General features: G+C 47.6%; 1 protein-coding gene across 1 annotated transcript; it reads right to left on the bottom strand.

The window, feature by feature from the left end:
• On the bottom strand, positions 1 to 25,532 carry NMNAT2 (nicotinamide nucleotide adenylyltransferase 2). The gene is made up of 11 exons (XM_057427213.1): positions 25,363 to 25,532; positions 6,780 to 6,868; positions 5,999 to 6,066; positions 5,203 to 5,281; positions 3,298 to 3,427; positions 2,566 to 2,646; positions 2,406 to 2,450; positions 1,696 to 1,772; positions 570 to 671; positions 259 to 326; positions 1 to 158 (listed from the first exon to the last, which is right to left on the bottom strand). Exons 1-11 carry the CDS (start codon positions 25,445 to 25,447, stop codon positions 56 to 58), a joined length of 927 nt encoding a protein of 308 aa, XP_057283196.1. The 5' UTR covers positions 25,448 to 25,532; the 3' UTR covers positions 1 to 55.
• Between the last annotated feature and the right edge of the window lie 1,302 nt (positions 25,533 to 26,834).

Genomic DNA, 26,834 nt, shown 5'->3' on the forward strand with positions numbered 1-26,834 from the left:
GAGAGCTGTGGGCAGGTGGGACATGAGGGCTGTCTCCCTGCAAGACCTCTGGCATTTAGCCGGAGGCATTGATGTAGAGCTGGCTCTTGAGGATGTAGTCGATGACGGGCTGGCAGAGGTAATCCACAACGTGCCCATCCCCGTGCTGCAGGGCCAGTCTGGGAGTGTGGGGGGAGAGAAAGTGATCAGAACCCACTTGGGTGGCTGGGGAGCACCCCTTTTCCCACTCTGTTGTGGGAGCTGCCCTGCATCACCCACCTGCTTTTGGTGGAGCTGACGACCGACATGGGGTGGTTTGAGTCATCCTTCACTACCAGGATGTTGTTCTGCGGGGCAAGAAGGAAGAGGGGAGAGAAGGGATGGCTTGAAAGCAGGTGTCTGCACCACTGGCCCCTCCACCCCAGAGGAGTCAGGGAGCTGCTGTTGTGGCCCCATTGCCCACCCCACCTAGCAGCTGGGAGCATCTGGCCTTGAGACATTTTGTGCCCTGTGGCAGAAGTGCTCCCTTGGGTAAAGAGAGGCTCTTGGTCCTCTTGCAATCTTCCTTGACCACATGTGCATCCACTTACTTTGTACTTGCGGAGTATGGATGAGTGGTTCATGATCCGGTCAGGGTCTGCTCCATCACGGGGCACCACCACAATCCCGAACTCCCCAACAATCACCTCCATCTAGGAGCAACCCAAAGTAGGGAGAGCTTTATAACCACCCCACACAAAACCTGCTGCTGCCTACCCCCACCACCCCATACCATGAAAACTGGGCTATGGATGGAGATAGGAAGTGAATTTGAGACTATCTCAAAGGCATTTGGCCAAAACTTGGAATCAAGTGATGGCAGGCATAGTGAGTGGTCTGCAGTAGAAAGGCACAGGGTTGAATCTTATCCTTAGATGTTGAGGGAGGACTCGTCATGGTAAAAGGAGAATGACAGCAGGAGGTTGCCCAAGGAGGGCATGACCTCTGCCTTGCTGGAAGGCTTTGTGAGCAGGACAGATGTGTTGGTTCTGACACACGCCTTGTAGGGTTGTTCTTCCAAGATTGTTTGAGCTGAGGCTGGTGGCCAAGTTTGCCACCATGTAGGGATGGCTCCTGCTGCTCACACCCATCTCAGGTGAGACAAACCAGGTCCTTCCAAAAGAGTGCAAGGTCAGCAAATTCAGGCAGCAGGAGTACATGAGGTGTTGCTGATGCAGAATGCCTCCTCTGCCTGTGCTTTTGACATCAAATTTTTGCATCCTTTGTGCTGGGCTTCAAGACTTGCCTCATCTCAGAATTTGCAGCCTTTCAGAGGAGATATCTGCCAACTAATTGTTTCTAAAAACCTCAGGATTGAAGACTTGGTAACTGATTTTAGAAATGATTGACAGACTCAAGGAAGGGGTCAGGTTGTGTTGACTGACTGATTTCAGTGAAGAGCCAGGGGAGCTACCATTGCCAGCAGTGCGCTGACTGCTGAGGGCAGTATGTGGGTTGGTAATCCAGCTCCTCCTCTAGGGCTGGTGCCAGAAAAATCTAGTTTCTGCTGCAGACCCTGTCCCTCAGGCTGCCTGTGAAGTAGGGTCAGGGTTGGGATGGAAGAGGCAGTGGGGATGCTGGGCACAGTTCCTGGGAGCGCTGGGTCTGGGAAGCAGGGAGGAGAAAGAGAGCCTAAGGAGGAGGGGCACAGAGGGGTGCCCAGCAGTGGTGACTCACGTCTGCCTCATTCCAGAGACCAGGGATGCAGAAGGACTCCAGCAGGTCGCTGCCACAGAGCAGTAAGATGCGAAGCTCTGAAGAGAAGAAGCAGAGAAGCTCAGGTAGGAACAAATGGGGCTGAGCAGGCACTCCCTGCCCTCCTCCCCATTGCACTTCTAGGGGAGGAAACTTCTGCACAGATCTCACCTACCAAAAGAAGTCCTGATAAAGATCCCATGTCCCTTCTCACATCCCTACTGGTGCCAAACATCAAATACCTCCCCCTACTTTATTTCAGCTCCTCTCCCATGCTGCTGGGTTGTTGTGAGCATTGCTACACGCTGTTCAACTATGGCTATGCTCCAGCCATGGAGGTGGGGTATCCCTGGGGAAAAGAGTAATTTCTCTATGCTACAGGCACCCATAATTGCTTTGTAATCTGCTGCAGGGGCTTCAGCCACAGGGCAATATGGAGAGCCCAGGGGACTGCTCAAAGCCCTGGCCATGGCTGTGTTTGCTTTAGCAAAGTTGATGGTGAAGCACCAGAGGTTTTCCTTGCTCATCTTAGAGGACTTTGATGTCCTCCCTTTCTTTGGTAGCTAGCACCAGGGTGAGATGATCCAGCATCCTTCAGTCACCACAGGATCTGTCATGCAACTGCTCCTTGAGCTGCATAGTACTGACCCAGAGGAGTCAGAGTGATGTGGAGGGGGTGTGTGTGTACTCACCAATCTCCTCGTATCTCATCACTGTCCCCAAGTTGGCATTTTCATCTGAGGAAAGGAAGCAAAAGAGAGGTATTGGTGTTCAGCCTAGAAGATGGGGCTGGGAGAAAGGCTGGGGACTGAAGTGAAAGCAGAGATGATGCCGGACCTTTTGTTTACGTACCCACAAAAGTGAAGCGCTCCATGGGTGGGCGAACGCAGCAAATCCGGCTCAGGCTTTCTCCCACCTTCCCAAGGATCTTTGCTAAAAGTGGAGGAGGCAAATTAATTAGAAGCTGTGTGACCACCTCATGCAAGTGCTTTGGCCACCCTGGTCCTGCAAGATACTCCTGTGCCTGAGAGCAGGAACTGCTCTCAGCATCTCCCCATTACCTCCAAAGCAAACACAGCCATGCCACAGCCTTAATTCCTGAGAGTGCTATGCTGTGCTTTGAAGGAACAAGTTGGACAGCTATAACCACTAAAAAGAATACAAGATGTTCATTTTTATGCGATTTAAGTAATGCCCCCTCTTATCCCCAGCTAATACCTCTGTGTCCCACATCACACCAGCTCTTGGGGGATCCAGCCATACCACTTTTCCTGCCAGTTCATCCCTGTGGGTACCCCATCCTGTGAGTACCAGGTAGCTTTTCTCTTAGCTGATTTCACCATGTGGACATCATCCAGCTGAAGCCCAGTGAGATTTCACAGCTATTTTAAGCTATTCTCGGCTCCCCTTGCTGCACTGGACACTAACTCCGTCATGTCCTCACCGAACCCTGGGCTTGGAGACTGATGAATGATCTGACCCCAAAATAAGATGATGAATCACTATTCCTAATGCTTGGCAGCCGTAGCTGGGAGGTGAGGGATGGATGTTCATTCCCCTCTTCCCTACCCTGCTGTCACCTACCTGCAGTGGGCTTGCTGGAGACGTTGTTGTTGTTCTGGTAGATGGTCCGTGAGGACTCGTTCTGGGGCTGGCCGATCACAGGAGTGATGGAGGGTGTGTTGACATTGGAGAGGATGCAGCCAGTCACTCTCTGCAACAAAGGAGAGATACAACTGGAACTGTGCCTTCACCCCAGCTACCTCCCAAAACCTTTATGACTTTGTATTGAGCCTCTGCAACGCAAGCTGAAGTTATCTCCAGTGACACGTAACTCCAGCCTCACTTTAGGATCCCCAGCCCCGTCCAACCTCACCACATAGAGCTAGGGCTAGCAGGACCCTGTGAATAATGACTTGTGATTAAGGCTGGGTATGGTGGGATTAACTTTTTGTGTGCACCCATAAGGCTGGCAGGGCTGCAGCCATGCTGCCTGCAGCTGGCATTGCCCCTGACACATGGAGGTGGTCATAACTGCTGATGAACAAATAAAAATAGTGTCTGATGATTCGGTGGTGCAAAGCCAGCAGCTTACACATTATCCTGGGAGCAAATGTGACCTCTTTTCCTTCACCAGTCCCTGCAGGACAAGGAAAGCATCTCCAGAGGCTCCCTGGCTTTGACACCAGAGTCCCTGGATGCACTAGACATCCTGCCAGGCTGGTTAATGCTTCTTCTATGCCTCCTGTCTGGGCTGCCCGTGAGATTGTATGGTGCTGTTTTATCCATTTCCTGTCCTTGATTTGCTCACTATATCCAAGTGTTGGCAGCAGTCCTGCTCCCCCCTCCCTGCAGTAACCCAAGGGCAGTCACCTTCCTCCTTGGCTCTCAGGCCTGCCTGGGCTTTGGAGGGACTTTTTGTCCTGGGTTTTATGCTCTCCAGGGACTTCTCAGATGCTGGATTTGCCTGCTGAGTCACTCTGTCAGGTTCATATATCGGTTTCATCTTAGCTGCTTGTCCTGGTTCCAGCTGGGTTAGAGTTAACTTTCTTCCTAGTAGCTGGTGCAATGCTGTGTTTTGGCTTCAATTGGAGAACAATGCTGTTAACACACTGATGTTGCTCAGTAGCACTTATCCTGATCAAGGACTTTCAGCCTCTCATGTTCTGTCACTGATGAGGGGCACAAGAAGCCAGGAGGAAGCAGAGACAGGACACCTGACCCAAGCTAGCCAAGGGGGTATTCCATACCACAGCACATCATGCCCAGGATATAAAGGGGGGAGAATTACCCGGAAGGCCCAGATCACTGCTTGGGTCGCACTGGGTATCAGTTGGCAGATGGTGAGCAATTATATTGTGCATCACTTGGTTTTTTTGGGGGGTAAGGGAGGCAGGGTTTATTCCTTCCTCTCCCTCCCTCTCTCTTTATTTCCTTTTATCTTTATTAATTACTATGTTTTACTTTTATTTCAATTGCTAAACTGTATTTATCTCAATCCATGGGTTTTAAACTTTCTTCTGATTCTCCTCCTCATCCCACTGGGGATGGGAAAGAGTAAGTAGGAAGCAATTAAGTACTTAATTGCTGGCCATGCTTAAACCACAACACTGGTGAGTGGGGGTACTCATCTACCTCTCTATCCCTCAGGGTAGAGCAAGCACTCCACATTAATGATTTGGCTTATGCCCATCCTCTCCTTCACCGCACTCCCCTCCTGGTGTGCATGGGCCTGAGATTGTTGCTGGCTCCAGCTGGAGGGCTCAATTTGCTTTTGCCATCAGTGCTGGGAGCTCAAAGTGGCACTGACAAAGTATCTCACACCTCTTGTGGGTCAGGATTTCAGGCATGTTCCTGCATGTCATCTGTCTGCCTGCCCCAGCCATATTTCAGTTGCTGATGTGCATATGCTGGTGCAAGAGCACCCCACTCCTGCACTTTCCCCACAGCCTCACCCCGGGTGAATCCACGGCACAAGGGCTGCCTCACCTTCATCAGGTCGCGGTGGTGCTCCAGCACGCTGCAAGTGGTCTGCCAGGTGTCCTGGTAGCACTCCCAGGGGTCCACCCTATGTGGAGCACAGCAAGGCAACATGGTTGGCTGATTTCACTGCCTGACCTCCTGGCCATGCTGCTTCCTCCCCACTGGGCCAGCCAAGCAGTGCCATGAGCAGCCACCATCACTCGCCCAGCACTGCCATGGACCATGTCCTTCCTTTAGCTCTCCGATTCTGTTCTCCCAAATAGCTCTGGAGACCTGAATATGTGCCTGGACATCTATCCACTCTCTGTCCCCAGCTAAACAGCTTTCATTGGTTTGGATGTAACTACATCTGTTACAACCCTGTTTTCTGAGGACAGCCCAAAGATGTTTCAGATCCCACCTCCGCCACCACATGCCACATGGCAGTGCTGGGAAGGGGAGAGACTGTGGGCTGGTGCTACAGGTATAGAAAGGGGAGGTGCCACAGCACAAGTCTGGGGTGGGCTGGGTGACTTTGAGCCTACCCAGACACCAGAGATTCAATGGGGAATCTGGGGGGTGGCAAGATCCCCTGAAGTCAAAGGGCTCCCTTGAAGGATGGTGTAACACTTATCTGTTCTTTGATGGACTAGGAGAGGAAGACCTCCAGTTTTTAGTTAAGCTTTGGCTGGGAGAGAAAGTCCATCCTGGAGCTCTAGCAGCTGGTGGCATTTCCACTTTCCATGCAGGACTTTACCACCACAGTGCCAGGAAAGGGGCAGGGGCTGTTGGTGCTGCTGCAGCTGTGGGCTCTTGCACTCACCTGATCCAGTCGGAGGACTGGACAGCCAGTTGGCACATGGTCAGGCGGTGCCGGCTTGAAACCAGGCCCTGCAAGAGAGGGTGATGGAGGAACAGTTATGGGAAGCAAGCATGATGCAGTGGCCAGCCTTGGCTTGCAAACCCTCCCGGGCAGAGCATTGGGCTCATTCAGATGAGACAGGCTATAAGGACTCTCTCCTGCTCACAGAAATTTATTCAAATTCCTGTTTGCTGGAGGGGAGGAGTCCCTGACTTGCTTAAGCCCTGGTTATGCAATGGTCAGTGATATTTTCTCAGCACCATCACTCTCAGGCCTGTACTACAGTGGTGCCAGAATGGGGATGGTGATTTCTTGATGAAATTTCTACAGCTTTCAGGAGAGAAAACTCTTTACTCTCCTAATCTGGATTTTCCCCACCCTAGAAAGTGCTTTTAAAGGCCCCTGTTTACATTGTTGCATTGAAATCATTCAGAAAAACAAAAACTACAAAAAACCCTAAAGTCCAAACCAACCCAACAAGATCACCACCAGCACTTTGGGAGAGAACATTTCTTTTTGCTGTCTAGTACTTTGGCTGGTTATAGGGTCTTGCTGCAGTTTCTAAAGAGTGAGTGTTTTCATAATCTCTCTCCCCTTGGAGACCTTCCCATGGTCCAGAGCTACCCTGTGCAGAGGAGATCCATGAAAGGACAGGTGCATGCAGTGCTGCCCAGTGCTTGACCCTGGCTTCAGAGATACCATAACATATAGGCAGCAGAAAGGGAGAATGGGGACAACCCACCGTCTTCCCATAGGAGTCGTGCACGGGTGAGACAATGCCACCAATGACGATGAAGCGTCCGGTCTTGTGCAGGTAATCCCGGGCTCGCTCTGAAGGAGAAGGACAAGAAAAAGGGTGCAGGAGGATTCAACTGGACACACTGAGTCCCATAATGCCCCACTGCTGCCTACTGGCTTTGTCCAATGCCCATGGAGCAGCTCATTCTGGCTGTACTGGGTAGGGAAGGCAACCAAGTGAAGGGCTGGCTTCATTTTTACGATCCATTTCATTCAGTGCTATCCTTGGGGATGCTGAGCATGGACCTTCCTGGGGACCTTAAACCTTGCATGGAGGAGGATTTGGTGGAAGAAGGCAGGTCTTTCGCAAAAGCTAAATCACTTTCAGACTCAAAACCGCCTTCAACCACCTTGCCAGGACATCAGAGGGACAGCCAAGAGCCTGCATCATTGACAAGAACTGCTCTGCAGAGCCAGGCTCTTATAGCAGCTCTGGAGGAACTGAGCTCACGAGGAGAGACATGAAGCTGGTTCATTCACTTTCCTTTCCTTTCTGTTTTTCTCTGCCCATAAGCTGTGTTCATCCTCTCTCTCCTCATAACTTCTCCCTTCCTCACCTGCTACGATTTGCTACAAGCCAAACGCTTTCCTAACAGCTGGAAAGCATCTCCTAACCTCAACCATCACTTTGACAAGGAGCCCAACGATACGATCAAACTTAAAAAACCCAACCGAATAATGACAAAACCCACTGCCTTTGCTACCACTGGGGTACAAGGACACCCCTGTTGTTTTGTGAGCAGAAAACTTGCTGGCTCATGTGTCAGTGTCTGGCTGCAACCCCTGCAGGAGGAAATCATTACAGACTGGGGGATGGATGGATTGAGAGCAGCCCTGCTGAGAAAGGGATACTGGTGGGTGATAAATTGAACACGAGCCAGCAGCGTGTGCTTGTTTCCTAGAAAGCCAATCATGTCCTGGGGGCATCACCAGCACTGTGGCCAGCAGGTCCAGTGACAGAATACTCCCCTTCTACTCCTCCCTCTTGAGACTCCACCTGGAGTACTGCGTTCAGCTCTTGGTGCCCCAGTATAAGATAGACATAGACCTGTTAGAGGAGGACCCAAAGAGGCCATGGGAATGGTCAGAGAGGTTAAGAATTGGAGAAAGGTTGAGACAGTTGGGGTTGTTCACCTGGAGAAGAGAAAGCTCTGGAAGACCCTCTCGTGACCTTCCAATACATAAAGTTGGCTTCTAAGAAAAATTGAGATTTTTTTTTTTTTTTTTAATCAGGACCTGTAGTGACAGGACAAGGGGCAACAGTTTTAAAGTAAAAGAGGGTAGAGCTAGGTAGGTACAAGGAAGAAATTTTTTTACAATGTGGGTGGTAGGACACTGGAACAGGTTGCCCAGAGAAGTTGTGGATGGCCCATCCCTGGAAGCATTGAAGTTCAGGTTGGATGGGGCTTTGAGAAACCTGATGAAAGATGTCCCTGTCCATGGCAGGAGGTTTGGACTAACTGATCCTTGAAGGTCACTCTCAACCCAAACCATGCTGTGAGTTTGTGATTTTAAGATGCGCTGCTGGTTGACAGTCTATATAAGAACTGCCATCTCATACAGGGCTTTATGCACAGGCACTTAGCACAGATGGATACCTGCCATCCTCACCACAAGACCAACACCTCATGTGCTACTGTTTTGGAAATACTGAAGAATTCACCAAAAGGAGCACCACAACAGAACCAAGATGTTTGTCCGCATCTGCTCCTTTCTCCTGGAAAGTGCTGGGATGCTGCTGGTGAGCTCCTGACCTCTAGCTCCAATACAGGTTTATCCCTGCTTGCTCAGACTCTGGTCACCCCTTGCTTGATCCAACTCACGGAAAATAGTTGCTGGGAGCTGCTCCTGCAGTATGAAGCCTTGATAGAGGAGTGGAAGTATTGGTCTGAGAGCACATCATCCCAGTGGGATGGGGGAAGCCTTTTCTGCATGCACTGGGAAGTGGGGGCTCAAATGCCCTGCATATGGGCTCCTGGGGTCTACCCTGTGTGGTCTTGAACAGACAGATGGAGCTGTCTGTTTGGGGAACAGCAGCTCCGCTATGAGAGCAATTGCAGTGTCACTCACAGCATGGTCCCTGCCACAGTTACCAGCCAGTGCCCAAAGTCTCACTTGCTTTTGGGCACTTTTCCCACCACTATTTTTCCCTTCCTTCCTTCCTTGGGCTGGTCCTGATGCAGCCGTTCATCCTGCTTCCCTCTCTGCCTGCAGGCAGGGCTGCCCTGGGCTTTGGGCAATGACAATTATGTCCTCCTCTTCTAAAAACCTCTTTGTCAATGCCTCATAGGGTTGCACCCATGTTCGTCACTGCTCTTCACCATGATGCTTTTACCTCCTGACACACTTGACTCCTTTGACTTTCAGCCCTTTCTCCGTCAAATTCTTGCTCCTCCCCCCACCAACACATGCTATTTAGTGTCAGCTGAGTCATCCCTGGGCTCTCCCCAGGTCCCCTTTCTGTGGTACCCATCACCTGCACCTCAGCTAGTCTCTCAACAGCCACATGGCTCTGACACCACTCCCTCCCTGTGTCACACCACACCAAGAGATTTACCAGAGACCTGATGCACAGCCTTGAGCTGGCATTTCCAAAAGGCAGGATAAAAATGCTGGTGAAGAGTTGCTAAACTCCTATGGGTGCCTCCTCCCACATCCAACATCCCTCTCCTGACCCAGAGCACATACATTCGCACCCCAGTGCTTCTCTGAAGACGCTCTCAGGGAAGCAAAGAGAGTTTGACACTGATGCTGGAGATGGAAAGTCCCATCTTTTCATGTCACAGCAGCAATAACACCTGCCCCCAAGCTTTTGCAGCTGTATAACCCATTTTCTTTACTTAAACTCTCCCTCTAGGTGTATTGCAACTGCCTTGTTCCCCAGGCACATTGGGGGCCGGTTGAAATTCAACAAAGGAACTATAGTTGCCATGGACTTTCCCCCCTTCCCAGCATGTTGAGCAGCCACAGGCCCCAGAGACAGCTTGTGGATTTGCCAGCCTCGATAAAACCTCTTCCTCAGACTCACCTGAAATCCCTTCCTTGGCTTCCATCCCAGCTGTTGTGCCCTGGGCATGCTAGCCCCAAGAGGGAGAAACAAGGGCTTGTATCATTTGATCAGTGCAGGGAGTAAAATCCAATTGCCTGAATTAGATGTACTGAAAGTTTCCCACCCTGCCCTCAAAATCCTGAGCTTGAAGGGATTAACTCCAGCAGTTTGGTTTGAACCATATTTTTTCATCTTTGCTGGTTATTTATCTGCTGAGACCTGTGTGGGAGCACCTGTATCTGTCAGCGGGTTTCACTGGTGCAGTGAAGGGACCAAACCCAACCCTGTGCATGACTATGATTATCGGTGCTTCATGGGGTATCTGGAAAAGCACCCTGTGGAGGAGCATACACACAAAAATACAGTACTCTGGGGGTTTTCTTTATCCTTTTTTTTTTTTCTTTTTCATGCACGAGGGGTTTTGAACCAGCACCATAAATTAAACCATAAAACTCCATGGGTGCTGGGATTCCCTTTGCAGCACACCATGGCAGCCCTCAGTAACCACTTGCCCAGAAAGCCAAATGTGAAAAAAAACCCCTCTTTCTTCTCCATTCTGCATTTTAAAAAGAAGAATCAGGGCATACCAGCAGCACTTCTCCCTTTCCAATGCTCTGTGCTTGCCTTTATTGATGTTACTGGCTTTTCCATCTGTGCCTTCAAGGTTAATCAATCAAGAGTGAGAGAAAAAAAAAAAGGCCATTTTTTCCCTGATTCTGCTTTTTCTGGTATCTTTCACACAAATCATGTTCCAGGACCTCTTCTAGATTGAAAAGAAAAGGCGTAAGTTACAGAAAACATCACTGAGAGACATTTACAGCAAAAAAACTCCCCAAAAAAACTGTAAAGAATTGAGCTATGATGTTGGAAGAGGAATTAAAAGGAGTGAAGAATTGGTTTTGGATGAGCCTACGAGCAGAGGAGGTTCACAGGAAAGCTACCCTAAACACCTTGGAAGCACATGCAAGAAGACAACTGGAAAGCTTGGAGCCAGCTGCCATCATGCAGGGACAAAATCCAGGCATGGTCTTGAAAAAGCCAAAGTGGATCCTCCCTGATGCATGCTGTCTCACAGGAGAGCTGTGGTTTCGGATGTGCAGAGAAGTCAATATCAATGGACCACCATTTACCTTTATATTGTAATGCAATTAAAAATGCAAATCAAAATAAAAAGGAAATTTCCTAACAGAAAAGATGCCACTGTGTTTTAAATGAGCACATCATTTTGTTATCCCTGCTTTGCCCTGACTCAATTTTACTTGTCTAAAGAAGATGAAAAACACTGATCCGTTTATCTCCATGCCTTGTACTGCACCTTTATAAAGTTCCCTCTTTACACATAACTCCACAGTCTCAAGGGTGACTGATGGTATTAATTTGCCTTGAATTTTGCTGGCAAAACCCAACAATTTTGCCTATCAATTTCTCAAGGTCTATATTTAAACACCCCAGCACCAAGCATGGATCTTCAGGGAGTGTAATCCATGCAGGTGGCACATCATCTCAGCTCCTGCTCTCAGGAGTTCATGCCAATCTCTACCACCATTGCCTGCCTTCATAAAATGTCTTATCCTGCAGAAAACAGCTCCTCTCTTACGTATATATGCAAATGATTGGAAACCCAAGGTTGGAAACCTGTATAATTCTTGGGACTGCAGGTAGAAAAAATATTTGCCTGTTTCTACAGCAAGGCAAACAGCTTCAGCAGGACAGATCCTATGGGATGCTGAGGTGTCACTGGCCTCGCAGTACTCAGAGGGGTGTGCTGTTGGGAGGAGATGGACGTTGGTGCTCAGCGTTGCAATCAGAATTGTTCATTTGGTTTTTAACCTGCACAATATTATTTAGAGAAACCTGTAAAAACAATGTTGCTCTCTGAAGTAGATATATAAAAGTTGGGATCTACATTTTTAAGAGCTTGATGTCTACATCAGAAATACCAAACAGAATTTAAATATGCATTGACAAAAACAACAAACCAACAAAAAAAAAAACAAAACAAACCCCCCTGACTATTAATCTCTGCAAGGGAAGTATTCGGATAAATGTGCAGGCTATAAAGCAGTAGTATGGTGTGGCAAAGAGAGGTCTGAGCCAGGAATGGGAAGACCTGCCTTCTGGTCCTGCCTTGCCTACAACTTGCAGAGCATCTCTTCACTTCCAAAACTGGTGCATTCTCATCTGGTTTTGAGGCAGTGCACATCCATTTGCTTGTAGGGCTGCATCCACTGAGTAACTGTACTGGCTTGCTCATGGCTCTGCTGGTTTGCTTGTTCATGTAATCATAATCTAAGCCAGACCTTCACAGCCATCCACTTCAAAGCAAAAGCCTTTAAAAAGATTGTGTTTTCTTAAAGGACGTCTCAAATCCCATTTGGAGAGGAGCTGTGCTGCTAGCAGGGCTGGCACTGCAGCAGAGCCACCCTCACTTCTGGGGCAGAGAATCCAGGAAAGGCTTCAGCCAACCATGGCTTCAGCCGCAAGACTGCAGCATTAGTTTGCAGCATCTAGGGTCTTCCACACTGTAACCATGATGCTGTGTTTAAATCTTCGTTTATTTTTTCTACAGATTGATTCTTCTTAAACTGGCTTCAGTGGCTAAATGGAGAGGGCAACCAGCAGCCATAGCCAAGCCTGTTAGAATGTGTCAGCTCATCAAGCCTTGAGTCATATCCTCTGTACAAGGCAAGATAAAATGGCTTTAGGTCTTGTAAGAGACCTCAGGGATGTTGGTAGTTCATTCCCCACCCCAGGCTGTAGTTGCAACACCTCCTGCCATGAGCAGGAGGAAGTGTGGGTTGCAGCACCTTGAAACGTTGGGTGATCAGCAATGTGGCTCCATGTGAGGAGCAGGTAGAAGTTGGGCAGCAAGGACAGGGAGACAGAATGGAAATCATGGCTGGCACAGAAAGGGCAAAGCAGGTGACTCTCCTGATGTCCTTGGATCTCCTGCCATCCTTGGGACTTCTTCTGCCCTCAGGTCTTCTGCTGTCCTTGAGTCTTCCAACATGAAGAAACCAGGGCATTGCATGGTATGAGGCTAAGCTGAGGAGCTCCACACGCAAGCATGGCTGTGGTCATTCTTGTGGGTTTCTGGAAATGGGACACTAGGTTTGCTGGGTCGTAAGTTTGAACTGCTGTGGCTGCTCTGATAGTGTGGTGCTTCCTCCAAATCCCTAGGTCCATGTTCTCAAAAAAGGCCTTTTTGTACTATTTTTCTTTTGTGTCTTTCATGCAAAAGATGCTGCTTGGGGTGATCAGGTTTGTGGTCTCCCTGCAGACATGGCTAATGCCAAACACACTGCAGTAGGTTTGTATTCTTCTTATCATCTGTATTCCTTACACTCAACAGTCTATGCAGCTCCTGACTTCCTCCCCCCCCCACCCCCTTGTGCAAAGATTTTTGCCTGGGAAAGAGTAGATTTTGGTCAGAAAAGCCATCAGTATCAGGAGTCTCAGTGTGCTTCTTTATTGGTTTGTTGCATTTCTGACCAATTTGTTGTCATTGAGCTCAGCCTTCTGTCCCACCCCTTTCCTGGACCATTTCGTGCCTGTGATGTCCAGAGACCACACTGCACCTCAGAAAACACCCTCTGGTGTTTTCATTTCTATGAGCACTTTATAGCCTGCAACACCAATGCAAGGATGTTGGGTTAGAAGAGAAAAGGTTATTTCTTTTCCAGTGTAAGTTGTCCTTAATGCTTCAGACAGCCCGCATGGCTTTTAAACATTGTTGACATAAATAAACTACCAGTGATGGACCCAGCCAAGACATCCATTAGCCCACTGGCAGTGTGCTTGTGTAGTGGAGACCTTTCAGCCACAGCTCCCAGCTCCATGCCTCCCAGCACAACCCCTCTGAGGCAGCTGGTGGTTGACCTTAGCCTTGCTATGTTGGGGAGCAAACAGGGGTGACACTCAGACCTTTTCCAAGCACTGGTGACACCTCCCTGCTGCTCCCTCTCCCCTGCAACTGCATTTCAAATATTTTTGGCACCACCACTTTCCTGCAAGGGAACAGTGAGGAAAAACAGAGGGTACGGTCCAGGGCTACAGAAATGGTAAGTGATGATTTTGTCCAGACTGAATGAAAAAATATCTTCCTGCTTCCCAAATAGGAAATAAGTGCTTATTTAAAAGATGTTTCCCTTTGGCGTTTCTCAGTAAGTGTATATAATCACAATGTTTCGGCTGCTCTGGCACTGCTCCATCACCTAAATTGATGTTAATGAAATCAAATATGCCTCATGTTCAATTTTTCAAGGTGTAATTTTAAATTGTGTTTGCTTTGCTTTTCTACCTGGTTCAGCTACACCACTGAGAGTTCCTTCTTCTTTTTACTTATATTTTTATTTTACAGAGGAATGCCACCAGCCAACTCTGAGTTATGCCCTTCTCCCCAGGGGGGAGCCTGCAGCCTGCTCATGCTCTGCACCAGCTCTCTAAAAACACACACAAAGTAGCAGTGAGGCAAGGAAGTTTTGCAGTCTAAATCGCTCTTTGAGAGCCAGCGCAGAGGAGGGTGCACAGCCATGAGTGATGGAGAAGGCAAAACCATTTCCCTGATGTCCCATTTTCATTTTGAGCAATTTGGCTTCCAGCATCCTTAGATGGGAGGTGGGATGCAGCCACATGTGCCAAGGGCAAGGCAAGTGCTTTCCCGCTGTCTAAAATACCTTCTCCTGCAGGAGAGAGTGACCCAGATACGCCAGCACACTTTGTTTTATTCTCGAGCTAGCAGCACTTGCAGGACCTAAATGTTGCTTCCTAGCCCGAGACCAACTCTGGCAAGGAGCCAGCAGTTACTCTCAGCCTAATTAAGTGGTGCATGTGTATGTGTGTATATATATATATATATATATATATATATATATATATATATATATAAAATCCCAAATCATATACATATATATATATATATAACTCTGAATTCCAAATCAAGAACACATTAATCAGAGATGTACTCATCTTAGAGCCCACCTCTCCCTACCCCAGGGCTACTTTTTCTGCCCCAACCAGTGTCTTTATCCACACCTCACCTACAGCTGCACCTCAGAGTTGGGGAAAACACTGGCACTCTGGACTTCTTGGAGGGACAACATTTCTACCAGAAGAACAGGCCCTGACCACTCTCCAGGGAAGTTTTTTTCTTCTGGAAAGAATCTGGAGGAGAGGGAGAGAGTTGTTCTTCATCACAGGGTTGACCCTTCTCAAGGGAAGCCTGGGGAGATACCAGTGTGTCCCACTGACCCAAACAGCATGTCCTGCCTCAAGCTCAGTGCCTCATAGATGATGTCAGTCAGATTCCCAGGAGGCTTTTGGTTGGCAGAAAAATCCTATTAAGCCTCTAATACTTAATGATTTTCATCTCTGAGCTAATTGATCTGTTACGCATTTCCTCACCACCCCCTGTCAGCCCATAGCTGCACCCAGGCACCATAGAATTAGCAAATTTGGAAGGGACTTCCATGCTAAATGGCTCCAGTCATTGCTGCACATTTCTTTTAATAGCTTTTTATAAGCTGAAAAAAGCACTGGCCACTAAATATCTCAAAACTCCTCATGGAAGCAGATGCTATGAAAGGCCCCAGAGAACTGACACTGCAGCATCTGACCCTCCAACCTCTCAGCTCCCCACCAGCCTCCAACTTTGACAGCCACCTGAGTGATGACTAACAGGACTCATGCTATCACCATCTGTTGACCACTCATGGTTTCATGGCAGAAAAAGTGAGATAAAATGTTTAAAACAAACAATCAAACAAACAAAACCACCAAACCCACCCCCCACCAAAAAAAAAAACAAAAAAAACACCAACCCCAAACCACAAAAAAGGTTGAAGACTGAGTCACAGTGAGCTGACTTAAAAATAGCAAAGCATTCACTAGAGACCCAACAAAATGGGGCCTGGGCAGGGAGCCTGGCTGGTTGCAGGTGATCTGGGTTTCCAGATGAAACTTATTTTACATCATTGAAGTTGAAATTTAAATTGAAAGCATCTTATTTTCCCCTCTTCTTTTCACAGTTGGAGTTCTGCAAGGGGTGGTGCATGTGAGAAGGCACACAAGAGCCCAGGAAGAAACTCTCCAGGCCCCAGAGCTTGAGAAGAAGCATCTGAGGAAGAGTCTGGCAAAGTAATCCAAGCCAAAGTACATTTTGACACTGGAGAATCCCACCCTGCTCTGGTGCAGCAGGTGGGAGCAGGCAATACCTATCAGGTGAGCAACATGAGAATCATTAGGGACAGCTGCTTCTCGAGTTGAAGCTGCCCCCAGCTCTCCCAGGTAGGGACTGAATCTACTTTTATGTCAGGCAGCTGATACGCAAAGTGCTGTCACTCTCACCACTTCTAAGGAAAAGTGATACAATTTATTGCCCAGGGATTTCCATCCTGGTATCACAAGGAGAGGAGGAACATGCTCAGCCCCTCACTGGGTCTCACCTGAAGGATGGGCATCTAAGTTCTGCCAAGGTGGATCACCTTCCACCTGGTAGTTGACACCCGGATCTGCTGCCTGGGCATCTTAGAGGAGTTCAGCTGGTGAGGTAAAGGGAAGCACCCTGGTAGAAACAACTCTTAACAGATAAAAATGGATGAAGACCTCATTTGAAGAAGGATATTTTTTGGGCTTCCTGCTACAAGACAGCATGGAAGCACCTTGCTTAGAAGCCTTCAGAGAGGGATTAAGCATCTCCAGGTAAGAAGAGTGTGTGCATGGTATTGAAGTGAACTGTTCTGTGGCTGGTGCATTAGCTGGCCACTCCATAAGTCAGCAAGGAGTACAGCATGCACACTGTAGCATGGTGGAGTGGAATAAGTTTTCCTCTTCCAGTGTAGTACTTTCCTTAGATTTTTAGAGAGAAATGTGCCAAAAGGTGCATTTGCCAGCAATAGGTGTAAATGTTCTTCTGAGCACTTGGGTTTATTTAACTACAAACTAGAGGAATAAGCGTCATTGCAGATAGACTGGGCAGAAAGCAGTTGCAGTGATTTCAGCTGAAATTCGTCTCTCCTATAGGGTTTTCAAGGCTAACAGCTCTCCAGCTGGTGTAAAGTGATGTAAATGTGCCACCCACAGTAAAGCAACATCAATTTTCGAAGCAAATCTGGCCTGGAGCTGGTATTCTGTGGCTCTATCTCAGCTTTGATAAGAATCTAAATATCAGGAGCAAAAATAAACTGTTTGGCAAGCAGAGGGGAGGGTGTTCCAAATAGTCCTGACTGCTCTGTTTGGAAATGATTTTTATTGCCATGGGCCCATGGATAGAGTCAAACAGGACAAGGGTAGCAGCAAAAGGCCCTTGGTGAATATTTTCATTATCCTGCCTGATTTTGTATTTCCCTTTCACCAGGATGTGGGTGGCACATCTGAAGTAGGACAGGCACCTCAGTGTTCTTCCCTGGAGAGGTCCCATCTCAGCTAGCCACCAGCTGGGAAATCAGCGTCACCTAGTGTTTTGTTTTGTTTGTTTTTTTTTTCTTAATGGAATGGAAAAATAAAATAAAAATAATAATTAAAAAAATAATAAAAAAAAGCTTTCCATGCTTGTTTTCCACTACCCTAATTTCCCCGTGCAAGCACTCTGTTTTCACTTCCAAGCCATTGTAGTACATCAAAGGCAGTGCTTTGTACACCCTGGCGCATGTAGTGCTGCTCCTTCAGGCTGATGCGTGGCAGGATCATAACCTTCCCAGGAGTGGCAGATTTACAGTCCCTGATTCCCAGTGGAATAGAGATGGGGAGCATTTGCCTCGTGGCTCTTTGCTGGTCTTGGGTTGCCTCTACGTGGGGCTGATCCCTGTGCTGTGAGTTTGACCCATGGTTTGTCTTTTCTGGCAAAGCATCCAAAGGTGCTGATCCTGGCAAGAATCTGCACTGGCTGAACCAGGACTGTGCAGGCAGAAAACATCCCATCTACAGAAATGCAGAAAGGCCAGGGGGATGCTGGTGATTGTATGGAGTGGTGAAGGCAGCCAAGGTAGGACTTCAGCCTTGTAGTGGTCATGTTCCCATTCCTGCTGCTGTGTCTTGCCTGGCTGTGTGGCTCAGCAAAACCCTCTCTTTCATAGATCTATTCCTGAGACCCCATTTCCGCAGAAGAAGAATCAACAATGCCTTTGCACAGAGCGAAGGCACCAGAAGTAAAGCTATGCCTTTTGGCATTCCCAGCCCAGCTTGTGAGATTTTTCTGGAAAAACTGGATTTTCTAACTTCTCTTGCCAATAAGCCCTAGCAAAATGTTATTTCCTCAGGGATGGCTTAAGCTCAATTAGGGGCTGCTGGATTTTCAATGAAAGCAGAAACCTTTGTGGAGCCGTCGCTGAGCAAGTCCTTCCTTGTCTGGCTCAGAGATGGGCTCTCCACCCATCCTGTGAGCAGTTCCTCTGCATTTGCCTCCTACTTCAGCTCCAAAACCGACTTATCCCAGTTCTCCTCCTGTGGGGCAAGCCCTATAGTGGCTCTTGAAAATAGGTATTCCTAAAGACTCCAGATTTTTCTGTTCCCAAAGTGTGGATTTATCAGTTTTTTGCTGGTGTGACCAAGCTACATCCAGCAGCTCAGGCGTATTGAAGGAAATCAGTTGATGAAAAGGGAGAGGAAAAAAAGAAAAAAGTGCTCCTGACCTAGGTTTATCTTCTCCAGTCATGACTGCACACTATCAAAAAATGCAAGCAAAGCTGCTCTGTGGGGGACTACAGTTGTACCCTGTTCCTGGTTTGTTTTCAGGGCTGTGATGGGCACTACTGACTTTGCCCGGCTTTCTCCATGCCAGGCACCCTGAAAATCTATCCCTGCTTGGCTGGGCACTTCTGGCATCACAGGAAAGCTTGAATTCATGGGTTATAAAAGCCAGAGAAGGCATGCTCATCTCAAAATACAGAGCAGCCTTGCCATTCTCGCCATCATTTCTGTCAGGTCTTTCTGTAGCTGCTTTTGGCTCCCTGGTCCCAGGTGGAGGTTAGGGTTAAGGTTAGGCTTAGGGTTAAGGTTCAGGTTACTTTTGCTGCACATTCAACACAGCTGGACTGCTTCTGCTTGCCCCTTGCCATCCCTCGGCACAAGTGGTGGGACGTGATCTTGACCTTGGCTCCAGTGCATGGCTGTGCCTTCTACCTCGGCTCAGGGACCTCTTGTAGCCCCCCTGCCTTGCTGACAGATGGCATTTTGAAGGCCAGAACATGCAAGCATGAGGATGTCTGTTTTGGGGCAGCTGCTGCTCAGATGCACAAAGATCAGCCTAATGGTGACCTGCTTCTACCTGTGTTCTCCATCACTACAGTACCTGACACAAGCCCGCAGCAGCCTGGTAGGGAAAGCTGAGATGTAAGTCCCCCTCATTGCACCAGCTGGGACAGATAAAGTCACTTGCCCAAGGTCACATGAGAGACATGGACTGCCACTGCTGGTGTTTAACATTGAGGTAATTGATACCCTCAGCATTGCGCAGCTGCTATGAAAAAGTATCAGAAAAGATGATGCAGGAGGTATGAGCACCTTAGTAAGTGAAAACAGTTTTTAAATAGAAGTGGGCCCCTGTTTCTTGAATGAGGTTGTAGGACTGGATTTCTCACAGCAGGATTTGTTTATAGTCAGTGGAAGTAAAAGGAGGTATGTGGCATATTTTGGGAGGTGGCATTGTCAGAGACAATGTCTCACAGACTGTAATAAATACTGCTAAATATTTAAGAGTTTATAAATATTTTAAAAGAATCCCTGAGTAGTTATTGATGGAGTTTAATCTGATGCTTGGGAAAACTCCTCTCTTTGGGTCATAAACAGGAGATGAGATGCTTGAGATATAAGAAGCTGGTGATAAAGACCATGTATGTATGGGGTACAGTGATGGGAATGTGACATTAACTGATATGTAATAGCACCCAAAAGAGCCATGGGTGTTGCAGTCCTGCTGTCCCTCAAGGCACAGCACCCAAGAAACTGCAGTTTCAGCACACTTTGGTCAAGTGCTGGGATTGGAGGTGTGTCGGTGACTCACTAGCCAAGGCACAAGGCTGGGCTGACAGGTTCCACTGTTTGCCACCACTTAGAGCCAGGAGCACGTGGCTGGGCCCTACCAGACCCTTTGCACCTGTAAAAGATTTTGGCTGTTTGCTGTGATTTCAGCAGCCTGGGTGTCAGTGGAAGCTCCTCTGTGTGTTGCAGTGCCTGTCCAGCATCAGCTTAAGCTGCTGAGAGGTGAGCATGGATGCTACAACTCCCCATGTCCAATAAATCAACCAGGGTGTTACAAGTAATGTCTGTTCTGGCTCTGCCCCAGGTCTGATCCTTCCACTGCCCCTCTGCCTGTGCTGCCTGAGCTCCCTGAGCCGTGCCAAAGCTATGCAGAGCACAGCTGGGACTCAATCAGGACCGGTCTGACTGTCATGTCCTCCCAGAATCCCATTACCCACCTCTCACTCCATCGATTGCTCCAGTTAATTACACATTCAGATTTCAGGCTGGAGACAAAATGGAAACATGAGGCAGCCTTGCAGAGGCTTTGACTTCTTACTCATGTTGCAGATGGCAGAGGCAAAGCCTCTCTCAAGCTCCTGATGAGTTTTTGCTAGATGGGGGGGAGGGAAGAATTTGCTTCTGGACATTTGCACGTATATTGGCATTCAAGCAAACGAGGAAAGAGGGGGTAAGGGTGAGCTGTCATTCTGCTCATGCATTTCTCCCAGCAATGTCCCAGCCGGTGATATTCTCATTTAACTGCTCTGCAATTCAGTCATCTCAACAAAATAAGAAAAATAAAATCTGGAAATTCAGGATATTAAAAACACACACCATTACAAAAAGCCTCAGCTCCTACCTCTTCCTCCCTCTTTACCTTTTTACTTGCAAAACTGCATCCCTTCATCTCACAACCCTCTTTACATGATGCAGCAGACCTCAGTGCTGCTCCTCTAGAAGGGCTGTGTTGAATAATCAAAAAGCAGCTTGGTGGGATTTTTAATTGCTCAAATTTTCTTAAGAAGCCATGCAACAGAGAGTTTTACTTTTGATGGCAGAGTCCTCTTTCATTGTCTTCCATCAGATATGCTTTTTGCCAAGCTCCTGGTTGGGATATAAATTCTCTTCAATAATGTGCACGCAGGATAGAGGGAAAAATTAATTCTAAAGACAAAAAAGGTGGAGAAGGGAAAAACAGTGGAGATTTGCTGACTTTCAGGAGTCACCCTATATACAAGCTATGTTTTTCTGTTCTCATCCAGGTCCAAGTGCTGTTTGAAATGAAGTGGGTGTGAAACGCTATGGCTAAGCAAGTTTAAAACACCTAAGGTAACAAGACCACGTGAGAAGGCCACATCTGAATGACATTTCTGATGAGCAGAGGTATAAAGAGGGACAGAGATGTGTCAGAAAGGGTCGATTTTGAGAGGTGACCCAAGCCCTGGAAGTGAATCTGTGTCAAGCTACTCTTAGAATGGGACAGAAATAAAACTGTTTTGTGAACAAGACTTTTCCCCTGAAACCAGAAGTTTGCATATGAAATGCTGGGTTGTAAAGAATTTCAGAACTTAAAAAAGGCAAGAAAGAATGTCTAACCTGCCAAAATGGGCAAAGTGGGCATTTACAGAAAACCTTTTTCTTCTACAATTTAAGAAAAATTAATGAAAAGACAACAGGAAAAATAAATCAATATCAAACACTGCAGGGGAAACAGGTGAAACGTCTATCCCATGCTAAGTATTGCTCTGAGTGTCAGTGGAAAATTAAAGTGAATTGATTTGAGTTTGGGTGTGTATCAGCCATGCCAGCCAATGTAAGCAGCTGAGCTCCCCAGTACCAGCCAGCAGTGGGGTTTTCATGCAGCTTTACACAGGACTTTCTTCTGAATCTCACTTTTCTCCAGTTACTAAAACTTCTTGCATGGGATCTGCTTTTCCTTCTCTGTACCTCTTTGGGATATAAATGGAATTTTATTCCAGACTAAAGGCCACCAGTGTTCATGTCAAGTTTTAGAAACAACCTCTGCCCTCTTTTCTCCTCCTGCCTTTCCTCCCCACCACATTAGCATCCTGTTTCTCACAGCCTCATAAAGCTAGAAAATACAACTCAAATTTGTGACTCAGAACATAAGTATATCTCAAAGCACATCTGATACCACAAATAACTCGGAGTGTTTTCAGGGCTATGTGGGCATTTGTCTCAACCCTTTCGTATGGATGGCTGTACAGCACCATATCTCACCTACTTTTTTATTATATATTATATATCTTATGTTAAGTATTAGTTTATATGTATGATATTAGTTTTATATACATAGACATGAATCAGCCTCATCTGGTGAGTCCTAGTTACCCAGTCTTGTAACTGGCAGAGGACAGTGGGAGCCCTGTTTATATATATTCAGCTTTGCACTGATGCAAGGGTCAGTGGTGAGTTGCAGTTGCAGGTCTGGTATTGTAAGAAGAATACCAGCTTTCTGGAAACCCAAGGATAATGGTGATACGGAGTCTTAAATTCACATGACTGGTGGAAAAAATAACTCAGTGGAAACCTTTCCCTCACTAAAAGAGACTTCCAAAAAATTAACCCATCTCTCACTCAGGCAAAAATCCTATTGTCAAAGGTGGCTTTTGGCCTGAATAAAAAATGGCAAGAACCGTACTGAGAAAAATTACGGTTAGCATACAGGGGTATGTCTACAGTGCAAATCTTATACTTCCTTTTGGCTTAATTAGTGCTATGTGTTAATAGATAAATTGTATCTCTCTATACTACACAAAAAATAAAAAAATCCTCCTGTCAGGATCACAAACCCCACATATTTTTCCAAAAGATAAAAACAATATTTTTGCAGAAATTCAGCTGTTTGAAATGCAACATTTACAGGATGCTGTACTGTTTCGGTTGGACTCATAGCACAGAGCTAAACAAGTAACACAGATTTTGGTTGAGATTCCCATGGCTTCTCTTGATTATCCCTTTAGACTTGGGGCAAAGTGTTCCTCAAACAAAACTGAACCGGAATTTAGAAGCTAAATTCTGTGTCCTTTACTTGTGAAAGACTCATTTTTCCCTACCAGGTATTTCAAGACTTGTATTCCAGCATGTCTACCGGACATATGCATACAAAATTTCTACATCAAGCCATTCTGTATGAGCTAAAACATATCTTTCTGAAAGATACCCAAGTCTTGATTTACAACCTTCAGGTGACAGAGGATCCATCAGGTACCCAGGTACTTTGTCCTCCTACTTGATTATCTTCACTCAAAACCATATATGTAGTTTGATGTTGTGCAGTACCCAGACTGCTTCTGGCATCTCACTAGTCCTTAATCCACTGAATTAAGGAGGCCCCTTCTATCACATATGACATATCTGTCCCCAAAGCAGATACTTAAAGGCCATTATTAAGTTGCTCTTTAACACCTTTAAGGATAGATTCAGACTGAGCCTTCCTAGATTCTTGCCACAAAGCCTGGCTTCCGAAGCTAACATAATTCTTATTACTGCTCTTCTAAAAAAAATTTTGCTGATGCTATACAGGAAAATAATACAACCTTTCTTCTTTTGCTTGATGTTTCCCTGCTTATATCTACAAGGATTGTATTTGCTGCTTTATTTACAGCATCACACAGTTTGTATTCAGTGAGCTATGTACAATCACTCTTCAGTCCTTGACACAGTCACTGTTTGGCAGAAGACATTTGCCTGTTGTTTATGTTTGACAAGCATTCTTCCTTGCTGGACCATATGACTTTGCATTTGACTTCACTGTTTGAACAAGTCCTTTTTATTAAACAACCTGAATCAGGCAGCACAACTGACTCATTACCATCATTAATTGCTATTCTACACACTTTGGGGTCATTGGCAGGGATTATGTATTTTCTTCCAGGTCATAGACAAAGATACTGAACAGTACTGAGAAAAAAAAAAAAAAAAACCTCGTTGCAAGTCTCCTAAAAATACCCGCTGCCTATCAATATCTCACTGATCCTTATCTTTTAAAATATACTTTGATACTGTTTTTTTGTCCACTGAATATGGGCCACATTGATATTTTTAGTATTACTTTTCTTAATCAAAATGTTATCTAGGACTAAATAATGTGAATTATAGAAACTATGTTTTATCAATAGTTGCTTCTATCAGCCAAGTCCCTGTAACTTCATTTAATTATTATTTTTATTTTTAAATAGTTCCTCTTGTTCCTTATTTGCAGCTTTTTAGCTTCTGGGATAGGATTTTTTGATATTTCTGGTGCATTGGTGCTTAGGGCTACATTTTGCTGGCACTTATGAAGTGGAATAACAACGTGATCATTTGCATCCAAAAAACCATAATTTTTCTAGCCTACTGCCCAACTCATTATGTTCTACAAAAACAGTGTCTGATGCAGAAATACTCCAAGCTGATATCAATTATTTTTGTGCTTTGAAATTTATGTACAGCTCTTAGAAACCCCAGGGATGCCTCTCCAGCTGTAGCACAAGACCTTCAGCATCAGCTCCCCAGCCCCAAGTCTCTTATCAGACGTCAAGGGTGGTTCCTCTTTCTGCACTCCAAGAAGGGATATTAGAGTAGCTGATCTTTCTACTCCCATTTTTTTTTCAGTGGTCTGTAGTGGACACTTCACCCTCACAGAACTCCTTCCCATGCTAGGTAAGTCACTGTTTGCATAGGGATCTCCAGGCATTTCAAGATGTACCTGAACTGTCAGTATTTATGGCGTGTCGGACTGCCTTTAACAGAGGCTGCCCTTCCTCCCTCTCCTTCTCCATCCTTCCCTCATTCTCTTCCTCCCTCCCTCTTGTCTTGCCTGAACAGGCTGTAGCAGTGATTATAGCATCCCCATCATTTGGATCATCTCACAGATGCCCAGTAATATCAATCGTCTCACATGAGCATTTCAGATTCCTTAGACCTATTATCAATCTAAAGGGTGGGCATTCCATTATTTCAATTAACTGCCTATATTTTTGTACGCTTCTGCCATACCTATCTTTAGCTGCTTGGCCCAGTCCCTCCCTTCCTCACCGGTCACAGAGGATATAAAAGTGCTGCAGCGAGCACAGACTAGGAGACCAAATGGGCAAGTGGCAAGTTACAAATACCACCAGGAGCCCCTGCCAAGACAAACCCCGGGGGGTTGTTGGGGGCGGGAACGTGACAAGGTGAGTGCAGGCGGGGAGAACCAGCTATCTTAAGGGAAGCATAGCCCGAGGCTGGACTCCAGCCCTTCTGCTGATGGTTTATCGGCGCGGTCGGAGCCGAGGCCCGGACCGGCCTCCGCCAGCGACGCCTGCAGCACCACCCCCCGCGGACAGCGCCCGGCTGGGGTTGCCCCGTGGTTTTCCCCCGCCCCCGCACCCCCCACCCCACCGCCTCCGCCGCGTGGACCCCCGGGAACGGGGCTGCACCATCCAAAATGCACCTCAAACACTGACCCCCACCCGCGGTGCTGCCCCGACCCTCCCCCTCCTCGCCGCGCCGTTGCCGGGGTCCCAGCTGGACTAACCGAACATCTGGATGTGGCCCTTGGTGATGGGGTTGAAGCTGCCGCAGGCCAGCAGGATAACGTGGGTCTTGGTGGTCTCCGTCATGGTGCCGGCGCGGCCCTGCCCGGCCCTGCCCGGCCCTGCCCAGCCGCTTTTTGTGTCTCGGTGCGGCTGCGGCAGCGGCGGGAGGGAGGGAGGGAGGGAAGGAAGGGAGGAGGGAGGGAAGGAGGGAGCGGGGCGGCGCCGCGTCTGCGGGAGCGGGGCCGCCCTCCGCCAGGCACAGCCCTGGGCACGCACGGATCCACTGCACGGGCAGGTGGCAGGGCACCTTGTACAAGTAGCCAGGCGAGCACAAGCAGATATGGCACACACACACACACACACACACGCACAAACTCAGGCTGGCGGTGCACCCCCCACCCAGGGGCTGAGAGCTGCGGCCACACAGCTGAGTACGTACACGCCTGTACATATGTATACACATGGGCACACGAACACACACCCACACGTACACGGGCACAAATATGTGTATGCACAGTTGCAGAGACATGTGCCCACTCACACACATACGTATACATATGCACCTACATATGGGCACACATCCACAACCCTCGTATATGCGTACACCCACACAGATATACCTCTCTCCTCCAAAGACTGCTGGGGAAATGTGGCCTGCCAACACCCCTCTATGCTGTACACATACAGAGGAGCTGTGCCCCCTCCCCAAGCAGTGGTGACACATTGGCATCCCCAGTGCTGAAGAGATGTAACACACACCCACCTGCACACACAAGAGCACAGTGCTCAAGAATAGCTGTACTCTGTGTGTCCCTCAGCCCCGTGCAGATGACCCTGGAGACTCCACTGCCTGCAGTCCCAGACCAGGACCCACAAAGTCCATTCAGCTCCCCCACCCCCAGCACAGGGGCCCCATGAAGAAACTGGCTCAGGGGGCCTGAGCTTCCCCTGATACATTGATTTTACTGTCTGAAGGAAGTGAACATCAAATAGGTGCTGTGGATGCACCAACACCCAGTCTTTATGGTCAGGTAAACCAGTACCAAACTCTGGTGGACTAATTGTCTGCATTTCTTATTTGTATGATTGCAACATTGCTGTTCTCCACTAAAGAATCTCTTCTGAGAAAGGGCCTGCAGAGCCCTCTCTGCCCATAGCCATGGCAAGCAGACCTGCAGGCAGCTGCCCTCACCCACCTCACAAAGGTGTCTCTGACTTGTTGCTTATAAACCTGCCACCAACAAGTTTCCCTTTCTCTTCCTTCATCTGTCCTCCTCCCTCTGTCCTTATGAGGTACCAGCCACAGGGCTTCTCAGTCACCATTACTTTCCCTCCGCCTTCCTGGGCTGATGGTTTTCAGCCCTGCCTGCAGCAGTGGGGTATATTTCTTACTGTCCTGCTAAGAAAAATTACTTCCAGTACTTTGCTTGCAAACATTTGCCCTGCCAGCTCAGCTGAGTCCTAGGATGCT

Source organism: Pezoporus wallicus, unplaced genomic scaffold (assembly GCF_028554395.1).
Source record: "Pezoporus wallicus isolate ANWC-B61680 ecotype Strahan unplaced genomic scaffold, APGP_CSIRO_Pwel_v1 scaffold_7107, whole genome shotgun sequence".
NCBI lineage: Eukaryota > Metazoa > Chordata > Aves > Psittaciformes > Psittacidae > Pezoporus > Pezoporus wallicus.